Source organism: Pelophylax lessonae (assembly GCF_965119305.1).
Source record: "Pelophylax lessonae genome assembly, chromosome: 1".
NCBI lineage: Eukaryota > Metazoa > Chordata > Amphibia > Anura > Ranidae > Pelophylax > Pelophylax lessonae.
Window position 1 is genome coordinate 560,253,341 of NC_138768.1, and position 15,235 is coordinate 560,268,575.

A 15,235-nucleotide genomic window follows, 5' to 3' on the forward strand; every position below is an offset into this window, starting at 1 on the left:
GCTTCGTGCAAAGTGAAGGCAAGACAATGTCCTCATTGAGATGAAATTCCGAGATCCTCTTCGGGAGAAAAGAAGGGTTAGGTCGCAAGACCACCTTATCCAAGTGAATCACCAAATACGGAGACCTGCAGGACAAAGCTGCCAGCTCCGACACTCTGCGAGCCGAAGTGATCGCCACCAAAAAAGCGACCTTCTTGGACAACAGAGGCAACGAGATCTCCCTGATCTTTTCAAAGGGAGCATGTTGCAACACGGACAGAACGAGGTTCAAGTCCCATGGAGGCAAAGGCTCCCTCCTAGGAGGGACCAGGTGTCACACCCCTTGAACAAAGGTGCTAACCAAAGAATTAGACGCCACAGGGCGTTGAAAGAGAACGGCCAGCGCAGAAATCTGACCCTTAATCGTGGCCAACGCCAAACGCTGGTCCACACCCCTTTGAAGGAAAGACAACACCCTAGACACCGAGCATGAGCGAGGGGAAAACCCCCTGGACTCACACCAGGCAAAATAGGCCTTCCAAGTACGGTAGTAAACCTTCCCCGAAGAAGTCTTTCTAGCGTTGATCAAAGTGTGAATGACCTCCGGGGAGAGACCCCTATCCCTCAGGACCTCGGTTTCAACAGCCAGGCCGTCAAAGCCAGCGACTGTAAAGCAGGATGGAATATCGGTCCTTGAGACAGAAGATCTTCTCGAAGAGGCAGACGCCATGGAGCGTCGACCGCCAGATTCACGAGGTCTGCGTACCAAGACCGGCGAGGCCAGTCTGGAGCCACAAGAATCACTGTGAGCGGTTCCGAGGAAAACCTGCGAAGGAACCTGGATAGTAGCTGAATCGGTGGGAATGCATACATCAGTCGATACTGATGTCACGGAGCCACTAACGCGTCCGACGCGTCTGCCCGAGGATCGAGCGTCCTTGCCACGAACCTTCCCACCTTGTTGTTCAGACGAGACGCGAACAGGTCCACATCTGGAAGACCCCACTTCGCGCACAACATCTGGAAGACATCCGGGTGGAGTGACCATTCCCCCTGGTCCAGGGTCTGGCGACTCAGATAATCCGCCTGCCAGTTCTCCACCCCCGGAATGTGAACTGCCGTGATCGCCGGGACGTGCGTCTCGGCCCAAGATAGAATGTCGGCCACCTCCCGAGCCGCTCGGGCACTCCTGGTGCCCCCTTGGTGGTTGATGTAGGCCACCGCTGTGGCATTGTCCGTCTGCACCCGAACCGGACGGCCCTGAAGCCTGTCCGTCCAACGTCGAAGGCAGAGATTTATCGCCCGCAATTCCAGAATGTTGATCGGAAGGGAGGATTCCCCCTCCGACCAAGTACCCTGGGCGGACAGAACGCCCAGAACACCACCCCAGCCCGACAGGCTGGCATCCGTGGTGATCACCGTCCACGAAAGAGGGCGAAAAGACTTGCCCCCCGACACCGCCGGGGACTGTAGCCACCACAGAAGATCCCTTCTGGTGCGAGGACTCAACGAGATCTGAAGATCCAGAGATTGTGGTCACCCGTCCCACCTGGACAGGATCTCCGCCTGGAGACCCCTCGTGTGAAACCGGTCAAAGGGAATCGCCTCGAAAGCCGAGACCATCAATCCCAGACACCTCATGCCCGTCCGGAGGGACGAGCACGGAACGTCCCGGAGGGACCTGACTTCTTCCTGAAGTGTCCTGAGCTTGTCTTCCGGCAGGAAGACCTTCGCCTGAACAGAGTCCAGGATCATTCCCAGGTAGGGAAGACGAACCGACGAGCACAGCCTCGATTTTGGAAAGTTTAACGTCCAACCAAACTCCTGTAGAGTTTGCACCGTGACGGACAGGTCTTTCACCAGACCCTGACTGGTCGCAGACCAAATCAGAATGTCGTCCAGATACCCCAGCACCGAGATGCCCTGGGCTCTCAATAAAGCCAGAACCGGTGCAAGCACCTTGGTGAACACCCGCGGAGCCGAATCGAGACCAAAAGGCAGCGCCACGAATTGGTAATGATCCTCCGCAATGGCGAATCGAAGGTACCTCTGGTGACCCTCGAAAATGGCGATGTGAAGGTACGCATCCTTCAAATCGATGGATGCCATGAATTCTCCCGGAACTAGAGCAGCCACCACCGAGCGCAGGGATTCCATGCGGAACTTGCGAACCCGCACAAAGCGATTCAGAGCTTTTAAGTCCAGAATTGGACGTACCTTGCCCTCCTTTCTGGGCACAGTGAACAGATTTGAATAAAACCCCCGAAATCTGTCCCGATGAGGCACCGGAACCACCACTCCCTGAGACCACAGGTCCCGCACCGCCAGGTGCAGATCTCGCAAATGCTCCGGAGACAGTTGAAGATTTGAGGGAAAAAATCTGCTCGCCGGCCGAGAGAGAAACTCGATCTTGTAACCGGACCGAACGATCTCCTGAACCCACCTGTCCCGAACGTGGGCCAGCCAGGGTTGAAGAAAACCGAGCAAACGTCCCCCCACCCCAGAACTGGGTGAGGGCGCCCCTTCAGGCCGCATTGTTATGGGCAGCGGACCCGGACTGGCCGGACTTCTGCTTACCTGTCCACGGCTTCTTTTGGGAGCCTTGACCTTTGAAAGGTTTGCCCTTATAGTGCGCCCGAAAGGCACGAAAGGACCCCTGAGAGGGTCTAAACGAAGCATGCTTCTTACCTTGAGTAACCTTAGCCTTGTGAGACTGGGGCAAGAGCGTGCTCTTACCCCCAGTGATCCCCTTTATCAGCGTATCCAAGGAGTCGCCAAAAAGGCGAGATCCCGTATAGGGTAGATTAGCTAAAGTTTTGCAAGAAGATTGGTCCACAGACCAACATTTCAGCCAAATCAAGCGGCGTGTCAACACCGCCACGCTGTGCACACGTGCAGCCAAAGGGACTATATCTAAGTCCGCATCACACAAGTACATGACACCCTGATGAATTTGATCCACCATAGCCAACGTTGTCGGCGGGGCAGAATCAGCCACCAGGACGCGCCTGAGCACCTGCGTCCAATCCGCGACAGCCTGAGCTGCCATAAGGGAAGCAAAAATAGCTTTTAGCATGGAACCGGTAACCGAGTAAGTATGGCGGGCAAGAGACTCCAGTCTCCTGTCCGTGGGATCCCGGAACACCGGGGTATCCTCCGCCGGAATCACAGTAGATTTATTCAAAACCGCTACCGCGTGATCCACCGGAGGCGGCACACACCAACGTTCATCAGTGGCGGGCGTGAAGGGATAACGCAGCTTGAACCTACTCGGCACAGCAAAAGGCTTCTTTATATTGCGCCATTGTTCACTAACAGCGCACTGAAAATCCTCAGTGCAAGGAAAAACCTGCGATGATTTGCGTCTCCGCTGCGTCCCATAAGAGGCCAGGACGGCAGGAGGACATGGTTCATCCTGCAAATGCAGTGTTTGTTTGATAGAAGCAACCAATTCATCCATGATTGCAAGCTCTTCAGACGAGCCGGGGGGGGGGGGAATCATGAACCCCTTCAACCTCTGCCTTCCCTTCCGACCCTACAAGGTCCAGGGACGAACGGGACCCCGATAAGGGGACCCCAGCCATAGTAGCCCCATCACCATCGCCCTCTGAATCAGAGGAAATTGAAACTCTGGGCCGTTTTGTGGATTGAGCAGCCACAAGCATCTGCACCTGAGCAGCTAGGTTAGCCACAATGGTAGCCAAATCGCCCCCCTCGGGGGAAGCAGCAGACCCTTGGCCCCCCACTAAAGTGGGAGGGAGAATCCATGCCCCAAAATTTTGCAGGAAAAAAGGGGTACTGCCCCTTTAAGATCGCGGCGAACGTAGCCCACTGCACACACACAGCACACACCGACCCCCACAGGGAGAAGTACAAAACTTAGGCAAGGAATACAGGAATAAGGAAAGTAAACCTGGAGAGATCACTCAGGCTGCTGCATCGATTGCTGTTCTCAGGGCAAAGGAAGTGATGCAATACAGACCGCTCCTATAAAGCCTATGGAAGGCTCCACAAACATGGCCACCGGTGGGGGACTGCAAAGGCAAAGCATGCAGCGCTGACATGTGGCCTGAGCGATCGCCGCCAAAATGGCGGCGCTTGGCGCCAAAAACGCCGCTCTCCTCATACAGTAATGGCCATCATATGCCTGCAGTAATAATAAAAAAATGGCGGACCGCAGTAGCGGCCGCCGCATGTATGCACAAACATGTCTCACATCATGCTCCACAGCATACAGCATGTCACACAGAAAAACACACAGCCTGTAACACAGAACAGTGCAGGATAGCCCCCCTCCTTGCAGCCCACAGAAGGCAGCAAACCAGACAGGGAGCCCAATAGTGTGTACAGAAAAGCAGGGTTACACAGTCCCAGACTGACACCCACTAAACAGACAGGTACCCACACAGAGAACACTTACCTTTTGAATGGCGTGGGGAGCCCGCACAAGCGATCAAGCCGCTGCACAGAGGACGGGGAGAGTCGCAGCCAGGACGCAGTAGAACTGCAGTGCGAAACCGCATGGCGCCCAGTGAGGTAGCCACCTCACCGCAGCATCCCTGCAGCGAACAGGGATGGGTCGTTCACACATGCCAGGAAAAAACCTGACTGAACGCTCGATGGCAGGCTGGGAAGCCACTGGCCCACAACCTGCGACCAGGGGGGCCAGCCCGAGACCCAGCCCGCACGATCCTCTTCATCAGAAGAACTAACTAATGCTGACAAAATTAACAGCTAAGTAAAAAGAGAGAAAAACACTCCAATAAAATCAAAAAGAAGATAAAGGCTGAGACAAAAAGCCCCACCACAGAAACCGCCTGCTACTCCTGATAGCTAGACAATGAAACTGAGGTATGGATACAGGAAGCAGGAGGGTATTGACTGAGGGAACCACCCCCTGGGGGTGGGATATGCTAAAAGCTTTAATATTGACATTTTCTGTTGCCTAGCTACTCCTACGGAGCAAAGGTCAATAACCCCATAGTGACGAATATGGAGAGGCGGCGACTGTCGGAGGACGTAAGAGAAATTCGGATTGGGTGGTTATACAGAAGTTTATAGGTAGATCGACTTCTGTACAACTGCCCTGCCCATTCCTGAATCAAAATTTGGACTGTTCCTGCTGAACTGACCAAATTTCAACCATGTATGGTCGGCTTTGGTCTTATCATTGTCAATTATGTTCTGCGGGACTGAGTAGCATTTGTCAGCCTGTGATGTCTTTTTGGCATAGTGTCCTTTAGGTCCCTGTCCAAAAAGGAGGATGCAAGCTGACAACACTACTCCAGCATTTGCAGCTGTGGATATTATTCTTAGTACATCATAAGAAGTGCTGCTACATGGCGGAGACATTGCAGATCACCAGCTATTTGCTTTGCTTTAAGAAATAAGCCTGCGATATATTTATTACAAGGGATTGAGGAATGGATAATGACAACATCTGTATTTTAGATGTACACATACTTACATAAACAATTAGAAAACAAAATATAAAGAAACACAATAATTCTTAAGGCTCGGTTTCCACTGTTGCGACTTGACACATGTCAAGTCGCACAGCAAGTCAAAAGTCATTCATTTCTATTTGGCCCATTCTCACTGCCGCGACTTGAAAAGTAGTTTGTGCACTACTTTTGGGCCGACTTCAGTGCGACTTCCTTCTATAATGAGGGACAAGTCTCACTTAAAGCCGCGAACAAGTGAACACTACAGAGTCGCGCTAGAAGTAGCGCGACTCTGTAGCCGCAGCAGTGGAAACCGAGCCTAAAAGTATTAAACATGAAAATGCTCTTACAAAAATAAACAAAATACAAAAGGATCCTACATTCAAAGTTGTTGTAAACCCTGCATATACCCACTGAAGTGACTGGCCTCAGGAGATAGACAGATTGATTAAATCCTCCTACATAAATTGTACCTATTTATCTGCAGCCTCTCTTCCCTACAGCTGTTCATAGTTCACACATTAAAGACTATTTCTGAGCCTCTCACAAGCAGGGGGTCAGGATCTGACATAGCACACAGTGAGTGTAATGTAAGACCTGAGTGGAGGAACCCCCCCCCCCCCCCTTACAGTTTCAGTAGGAAACATGCACAGCTGAGGCTGTGTGCTTTGGGGGGGGGATTGTCTACAGGATTGTCTAGTATCTGCATAAACTTTCAAAAGTGACTCATGCAGATAGCAGGAAAGAGCAGCCAGAAATCACACCAGGTGCTTTGGACATATGCAAGTATATACGCCATAGGAGGATATGCTTTGTTCATTTTTCATTTCAGACGTTTACAACCACTTTAAAAATAGTAAATAGTAAAATAGCATAATTGGCAATAATACAGACATTCACGTATCTATGCCATTAAGTTGCCGTTACCACACAAAACTGACAGCGGACACTTAAAACATCTGAGTAATAAATCATCTGACCTTTGTTTTCAAGGGCTTCAAACAACTTGACCAGTATTGGAGGACCTATTTCTGGAGGACAAAACTGATCAACCAGCTCAGGTAGTAGAGACCCTTAAAGAACAAAAAGAAATTATTAAATGTAGATCATACTTTCAAAATCAGTGTTAGTGCCACACAAAATCAGATACATTCAAAAGAAAAAAATGGCTGTGTTGGAAGCAGCCTTTAAAACCTTGCATTCTGCAGTGTAAAGCCCCGTACACACATACCGATGGTCGGCTTACAAATGTTCCTCTTTTCTCCCCGGGATGTCGGTGTCTGCTGAAAAGTGCAAAGACAGCACAAGGACAGCACAAGAATTTTGTCCGCCGACTGCAGAAGTGATGTCATGTAATGGTTAACTTTCCCTGTGTTTTCTATTTTCTGAGCATGCCCAGTCTTGCAAATCTGCGGTCTGTCGGCCGAATTGTGTACTGACAGGCGAACAATCGTCCGTTCTGGTGTCGGCATACAAATATTTTCATGTTTGCACGAAAGACTTTTGTCCGCGGATTGTGCGCAGACATCTGTCGGAGGCACCATACTAACACGCGTACAATCGGCAGATCCTTCGTCCACCGACGTTTGTATGCCGACGATCGGTACGTGTGTACGGGCCTTTAGTTGCACTTTTGAGTATGTACTAACAAATCATATATGTGTCTGGGCAATCACATACAGCAGCTGCAGTGAAACATCAGCTTACCACTAGGCCTCTTACACAATGAGTCCTTCAGCTGCAATGCGCCCAAGAGAGACATATGCAGCATCCAGCCCAGCTGAGGGCTGCCTGTCAAAAGCTATAACAGGCTGCAGCTGAATGCTGTACTGAGTGGTACCCCGCAGGAGTACCAGAGAGAATAAGGCATTCGATTGGAATACAGTGGGAAGAATCTCCACTCTCACTGCTATCCGGGGATCCATCAAAGAGATTTAGGCTCACTTCCTGTCCAGTTGGTGTTTACCTAGACAGAGAAATCTAGATCTCTGAGCCAGGAGAGCACTGTTGTATAAAAAAGGGAAAGGCCTGCCATGAGCATGGTCCCGCCCCCCGTCATTTTGTTTATTGAAAACATGGAAAATTTACTGAGAGAGCACATTTTTTACTGACAACCTGAAATATGACAGACTCCTATTAGAATTGATAAGGAATTGATATTTAAAGAATATTAATAATAAGTAAACGTTAATAATACCCATAACATGTAATCTGCCTGGATTTACAATAAAAAAAAAACAAAACAGTGGGCAAAATATGAACATGACTAAGATTATAAAAGACACCGGTATGGAGCAGAGAAAAAAGTCCATTGGTGGTCTAAGCATGCCAGCAAACGGTGGGTAAGGTCAGGTTGTACCCAACGGTGGGAGTTGCTCAAAGAGGAATGAGTAAACAGAATAAAAGCCAAGATACTGTATACACTGCATGTCTATACCATAATCCTTGTGCCCCCAAAATATGCCTAATTACTGTGCCACAAGTGACAGTCTCACAGACACACATAAACCTTGGGATATTTAAAAAAAAAAATTGGCATTTGATTTTCTGCTCACAAAAATAGATCACTTTGACTGTGCATACCTTAAAGCAGGGGTGGGGAACCTATGGTTCGGGGGCCGTATGCGGCCCCCAAAGTCATCTGGTCCAGCCCCCCATGCAGCTGAGTCTGTGTCTCTCAGCTGATCTGCCAGAATGGAGCCAATGCTTCCTTTATAGTTCCTGCTCCGTTATGACAGTCTGAGTGAGTCACAGGCAGAGTGATATCAAATGCACTCCGCCTGTGACCAATACAGGAAACATTACCTCTTCCTCCAGCGTGGCGCTGCTACACCTCTCCTAGCCAGCATTTCCCACCAGCAGAACCAGCAGTACTAGCCAGAGCCAGCAGTACCAGCCAGAGCCAGCAGTACCAGCCAGTCAGCAGTACCTACAACAGTACCAGCCAGCAGTACCTACATCACAGTACCAGCCAGCAGTACCCACAGCAATACCAGCCAGCAGTACTTGCCAGCAGTACCAGCCTGAGCCAGCAGTACCAGCTAGCAGTACCCACAGCACAGTACCAGCCATCAGTACCAGCCTGAGCCAGCAGTACCCACAGCAGTACCAGCCAGCAGTACCCACAGCAGTATCAGCCTGAGCCAGCAGTACCATCCAGCAGTACTCACAGCACAGTACAAGCCAGCAGTACCAGCCTGAGCCAGCAGTACCCAGAGCAGTACCAGCCAGCTGTACCCACAAGCAGTACCAGCCAGCTGTACCCACCAGCAGTTCTTTTCAAAACTTACCACCACAAAAAAGTCGTCTGCGCTCCAGACTGACCGATGCAAACCTGGAAAACGTTGCGAGTAGCAACATCATCAATACCAGCTAACATCACACACCTCACCAAAGAGAAGCAGTTGCAGGGGTGAGTTAATTAAATGTTTGACCAAATATAACAGGCTAATTTTTAAGGTGATAATTTTGTACGGCCCCCGAATGGTTTTATAAATACCCAAATGGCCCTTGGCAGAAAAAAGGTTCCCCACCCCTGCCTTAAAGTATAATTAAAGGCAAAACTTTTTTTTTTTGCAACAGAATGGAGAAGAGTTAGAAGAACACCTGTCAGGTTTTTATTGCCGTTTGTGCCTCCATTGGGGAGATTCACCTTCTCTATTTGTCCTCTTGACAGTTATCAAAAGTTAAGGTAAAAGAAAATCCCAAATTATGAGTTGTCCCCAGAGCAATTTCAAAGAGGAAATCTTCCAAAGAGAACACTAGTTCTTGTGACAACCAGGCATTCCATCACTTTAGAGTGATTTCTTCACTTCACTTCTGTGGGACAGGAAGTGAAGGGAAATCTCCTCAATGGGAGGTAGATGGCAAAAAAAAAAAAACTGACAGTTTATAGCCCTCCCTTATGCTATCCAAAAAAAGTATTGCCTTTAATTCTACTATAACCACTTCCAGACCGCCCACTGTAAATAAACGTCGGTACTTTGACATTAAATACTGGGGTTATGGCAGCAGATAGCTGCTATAACCATGGTATTTTTTTTAAACAGGGGTTGGTCTGCTTTAACATAAAGGTGGTCCCAGCGGCAGTTTTGCCGCGGGATCACCTTTATGGGCGGTGGGAGAGGTGCAACCCCTCCGCTGCTTCCCGGTCGTTTTCCCCGCTTACCAAAGCCGTCGGTAGCAGGAAAAACTATCCAGTCCTGTCTCCTCCTAGGCAGGAAGTCGAGTGGGGGCAAGATGGCCCCCACTCGACTCTATGGCCTTGGAGGACTGGAGCGACGTCATACCTTGCTACCTCCCAACAGCCTTAAAGGGCCCAATTTTTTTCATCATGAAAAAAATTACTTTTTAGTGTAAATGTGAGATCTGATGCCTTTTTGACCCCAGATCTCACATTAAAGAGGACCTGTCCTGCTTATTTCTATTAGAGATGTTTACATTCCTTGTAATAGAAATAAAAGTTATCAAAAAACATTTTTTTTAGCCCCCGTTCACATAGGGGCGACGCTACCTCGGAGCGGCCGCCACGGACTTCATAACATTGAAGTCTATGGCGGTCGCCTCCTGGTCGCCCCAAAGAAGCTCCGGACCCTTTTTCTAAGTCGGGAGGCGACCTACGGCGACCTGTGAGGCGAACAGGTCGCCTCACAGGTCGTCTTAGTGTGAACGGAGGCTCAAAGGGACAGTGTAAACATAAAGGATAAAATAAATAGAAAAAAAAAATTAAAAATTAAAGTGCTTGGTCGTGCCCACATATGTAAACGGTTTTCAAACCACACGTGAGGTATCGCCGCGATCGTTATAGTGAGAGCAATAATTATAGCCCTAGAGCTCCTTTGTAACTCTAAACTGGTGAACTGTAGACATTTTTGAAGTATCGCCTATGGAGATTTTTAAGTACCAATATTTGTCGCCATTCCACGAGCGTGCGCAATTTTGAAGCATGACATGTTGGAGGTTGTTTTCGTTGATCACTTCCAATTCGTCACTTCCGCCCGCTGTTGGAACGCATGCTGTTCCCGAGCGGCGTTTGCACACATAACTCTGCTCTCTGCTAGTAATTGTAATTGATTGAGTTGAATAAAACTTTTTAAACATTATTGCGCAATCATATATTTTCAATCTTTTGGGGAAACGGCAATTACATCCTGATCGAGGGATTAGCTTACTACCTATCCATAGTAAATCCAGGGAGACCATCTACCTACTTACACACCTAAGGAGCCTGCCACTAAAATTAAAAGCTGGGTCCTGGAGGCCCTATGATCTCTGGTGAGTTACCCTCACATTGTCGGGTGAAGGAACATTTCAAGCACAAGCACTTTTTCCATATATGAAGACTTATTCAGCACCTTATGTCACTTGTTTGTGGTGGAATTTTTGGACGATCAAATACTGCTGCACTTTATGAATTTATGGACTGAATGTAGTTTTTTGAATTTAATGAGATTCTTTGCACTTTATGAATTATTGGAATTTAGTATTTATAAGATTTAATATTTTATTTATCAACACCATCTAAATAGCACTTAGTTTTTTGAATTGGAGGAGATTCCTGCACTTTATAAACTATTGGAATTTAGTATTTATATTATTTATTGAATACGCCACTTATCATCACTATTTAATTAGCACTAAGCACTTTTTGTTATGGCGCCTCATATTGTTACTTTTATCTGTTTTTTGGTTAGCCAAAAGTTGATGGCAGCTGTATCTTTATATCACATTTAATATTTTTATATGTAATATATCACAGGATGTCACCATTTTTCAGTTTTTTTGCATTACATATTGGTTATCTATTTACTCAGCGTAACATTATCTTTCACATTATAGAAATAAATTGGGCTAACTTTACTGTTTTCTTATTTTTCATTCAAAAAAGTATTTTTCCCCAAAAAAATTGGTTTGTAAGACCACTACGCAAAAATGGTGTGATAAAAATATTGCAATGATCTCCATTTTATTCTCTAGGGGTTCTGCTTAATAAATAAATAAATAAATAAATAAATAAATATATATATATATATATATATATATATATATATATATATATATATATATATATATATATATATTTGGGGGTTCTAAGTAATTTTCTAGCAAAATAAACAGATTTTAACTTGTAAACAAGTGTCAGAAATAGGACCGATCCTTAAGTGGTTAAAGTGGTAGTAAAGGCAATTTGTTAATGTTTTACATACAGTACATGTAATCCTATAATAAGGCTTACATGTAGGTACGGTAAATACCTCTTAAACATGCACTGTTTAGGAGAATGACTTGTGTAGCAGCTGGTGACGTCACTGGAACATGCGCTCTGTAACATAAACCGTGATGTCATCGTGGCACAGCCATTCAAAGGACCAGCGCTCTCGAACCCAGAAGAAAGAATGGGGGAAGATGGAAGCCATGTCAGGGTAACAGCGCACCACTGGAGGGCTTGATTTTAACGTAAGTTTCACATATTGTGCTAGAAAATGAATATTTTCAGTCTAAGGCAAACAGGTAAAATTCTCTGAATACTACAACATGCATGAAACGTAGGTAAATGTAATGTAGGTAATGAGGACAAACGTAGGTAAATAAAAAAGATGCAGAGCCAGGCTTTAATGCTTTCCTCAACTCCCCCTTCCTGTGTACAGATGCTGCCTGGCAAACTACTTAATCCTTAGCCTGGACGACCAGCAAATTCCAAGCTCTCCAAGTATTTTAACGCTTCAAAGATGTGAAGCAAAAACAATGACTCAACAAAGTTTCCTGGGAAAACATGGAATAGAAGTGTTGAGAGTTCCTTCGCCTAGACTCTTGCCAAGATTTTTCAACTGTTTTTAGAAAATGCAGAAGAATTTATTTACATATGAATTTCTCGAAAATGTTGCTTTCAATAACCCAACTTTAAGTCCCAGGTGTGCAATAAAAATAAACACCAAAATGGCACCACTAGAGCAACCTGCATGGCCATCCCTGCAGTCATGTGCAGTGTGGCTTGCAGTATGAGTCTATGCAATACACTACAGAGCCTGACTCCCAGGGACGATGCAGAAATGAAAGGGAATAGAAGACTGAAACCAGATAAACCCTGAACACTAAACTCTGTAAAACTTTCTGTAAAACTCTCATTTTATATAAAGTAAAAGAAGTTTATAACCTCATAAACCTTCGACCTATGCGAAGATGTCCGTTTACCTCTTGTCCCAAAACAAAATAGGAAGTGAGAAAAAAAATCCTTGCAAATTAAGGGACTTTCTTGGGGCTACCATTTCACCAGAACTAGTGTCCCCATTGGAAAATTTCCCCTCTATCACTTTTCTGGGTACAACACAAAATTCACTTTTAATGGCAATAGTAGACAGGAAAAATAGTGAGGGTGAATCTCCCTAATAGGGGCACAGACAGGAATAAAAACGAACAAGCATTCTAATGCCTCTGCACTCTATCAAAAACTAAATAAAAAAAGTTTGCCTTTAGCTATCTTTTAATCCTGCCCCCTGCACCCGCTCCTGATCTTCATAACCATTGGGACGTCCCAAACCAGTATTAAACATGAGAATGGGAACAGCGGAAAAGAAATTCCTAAGGCTAACTATAGCCAACCAGGTAAACGGGAGCTCAACCAAAACAACTGGAGCTCACCTGTAAAAAAACAATACACCCTCAAAGAGGACCAGGTCCTCTAAACAGCAGCCTGCAAAACCTTTCGGCTAAAGGAAGCATCTGCAGATGCCAACACATTCACTTTATAGAACTTTGTGAAAGCGTGCACCGATGACTAAGTGGCCGCCTTGCAAACCTGCCTCACTGACGCCTGATGACGGAAGGCCCAGGAGGCACTGAGCGCCCGAGTAGAGTGCGCCTTGACAGGGAAAGGAGGAACCTGGCCCCTGATTGAATAGGCCTGGATTACCGTCAGTTTGATCCATCTGAAAATGGTCGCAGAGGAAGCGGGCAACCCTTTCCGAGGCCCATCCATGAGCACAAAATGAGTCTGACTTCTTAAAAGACTCTGTAGCTGCCAGGTACACCCTAATTGCCTGGACCACATCCAAGGCATGCAAGGCAATTTACTTCAGATGTTTTGGCCTGGGACACAGGGAAGGCAACAAAATGTCTTCATTCAAATGAAAATCAGAGACAACCTTTGGAAGGAATGATGCACAGGGACGAAGAAGTACCTTATCTCTGTGAACCACCAAGTAAGGTGAACGACAGGATAACGTCGGAGGAGGCTTCTGGAAGACAAGAGCACCAAATTGAGGTCCCAAGGCGGCAATGGAGACCGCACTGGAGGAGCAAAGTGCCTAACTCCATGAAGAAAAGTATGCACCAGGGAGTATGTGGCCAAGTGCCGTTGAAAGAAGACCGCTAAGGCTGACACCTGACCCTTGATAATACTCAAGCCCAGTTTCTGCTTAACTCCCCCGTTGAAGGAAAACCAAGATCGGAGCCACCGAGAAAGAGCGAAGATGAACCCCAAGAGACTCAGCATGCAATGTACGTCTTCCACGTACATACGATGGTAGATCTTCCTAGAAGTAGATTTCTTAGCTTTTACTGTAACAGTGTTGGAATCTCCGACTCAGAAAAAGCTCCATCCATCAGCACCTGGCGTTCAACAGCCAAGCCGTCAAAGCCAGCAACTGTAAAGCAGGATGGTAGACTGGTCCTTGGGATAGCAGATCCTCCGTGAGAGGAAGCTTACAAGGAAAGTCGGCAACCAGCCGCACCAAATCAGCGTACCAAGCCCAACGAGGCCAGTCCGGAGCCACTAAGATGATCGGATTCCCTTCTGCCATGATCCTGCGTAGAAGTCTTGGCAGAAGCTTGAGAGAAGGGGAGGCGTAAATCAGACGATACTGACCCCACGGGGCCATCAGCGTGTCTGTGGTGTCCGCCAGAGGATCCCGTGACCGAGCCACAAACCTTTGTACCTTTCTGTTGAGCTGAGACGCCAACAGATCCACCTTGGGGATACCCTACCGGAGACACAACTGATGAAACACCTCCGGATTAAGGGACCACTCCCCTTGGTCCAATGCCCGCCGATTGAGGTAAACCGCATGCCAATTCTCCACCCTGGAAATGAGTACGGCGGAGAGGGCTGGAACGAACCGTTCTGCCCACCTTAGAATGCTGGCTACCTCCAGAGCCGGCAGGACACTTCTTGTGCCTCCCCTGGTGATTGACATAAGCCAAGGCCGTGGCACTGTCCGATTGAATGCACACTGGACATCCCTGAAGACGATCCATCCAATGGTCCAGGCACAGTCTGATCGTTCAGAGTTCCAAGATTTTGATCGGTAGTCTGGACTCTTCCAGTGTCCAGATCCTCTTAGCAGAATTTTTGCAGAGGATGCCTCCCCAGCCGGACAGGCTGGCATCCATGGTAACCCCTGTCCAAAACAAGGGAAGGAAGGATTTGCCCAGCTGAAGTGCCAGAGAATGAAGCCACCATATCAGGAACTCCCTCGTTCCCCGGCTTACCCAGATCTGATTGTCCAGAGACTGCGGAGTCTTGTCCCATTTGGCCAGAATCTCCCCTTGTAGGGACGTTGTATGGAACTGTGCAAACAGAACCGCCTCGAAGGTAGACACCATCAGGCCCAGTAAAAGTCCGGAGAGATGACCATCTGCTGGACAGCAGTAGACATATTGCCGCCTGCAACTTCTGGAGTTTGTCCAGAGGAAGGAGCACTTTGGCTGAGGCCGAGTCTAGAGTCAGACCCAGATAGTGCAGCCTTGTGGACCGAACCAGGGCAGAATTCTGAAGATTCAGAATCCAGCCGTACTCCCTCAGAGTTCGTATGGGG

General features: G+C 47.4%; 1 protein-coding gene across 1 annotated transcript in view; it reads right to left on the reverse strand.

Moving 5' to 3' along the window:
* PIK3R2 (phosphoinositide-3-kinase regulatory subunit 2) overlaps window positions 1-15,235 on the reverse strand; it is a 205,807-nt gene that overhangs the window by 152,161 nt on the left and 38,411 nt on the right. The window contains exon 2 of the mRNA XM_082260724.1: window positions 6,404-6,496. Within this exon, the coding sequence (XP_082116850.1) occupies window positions 6,404-6,496 (93 nt within the window). The remainder of the gene's footprint in view (window positions 1-6,403; window positions 6,497-15,235) is intronic.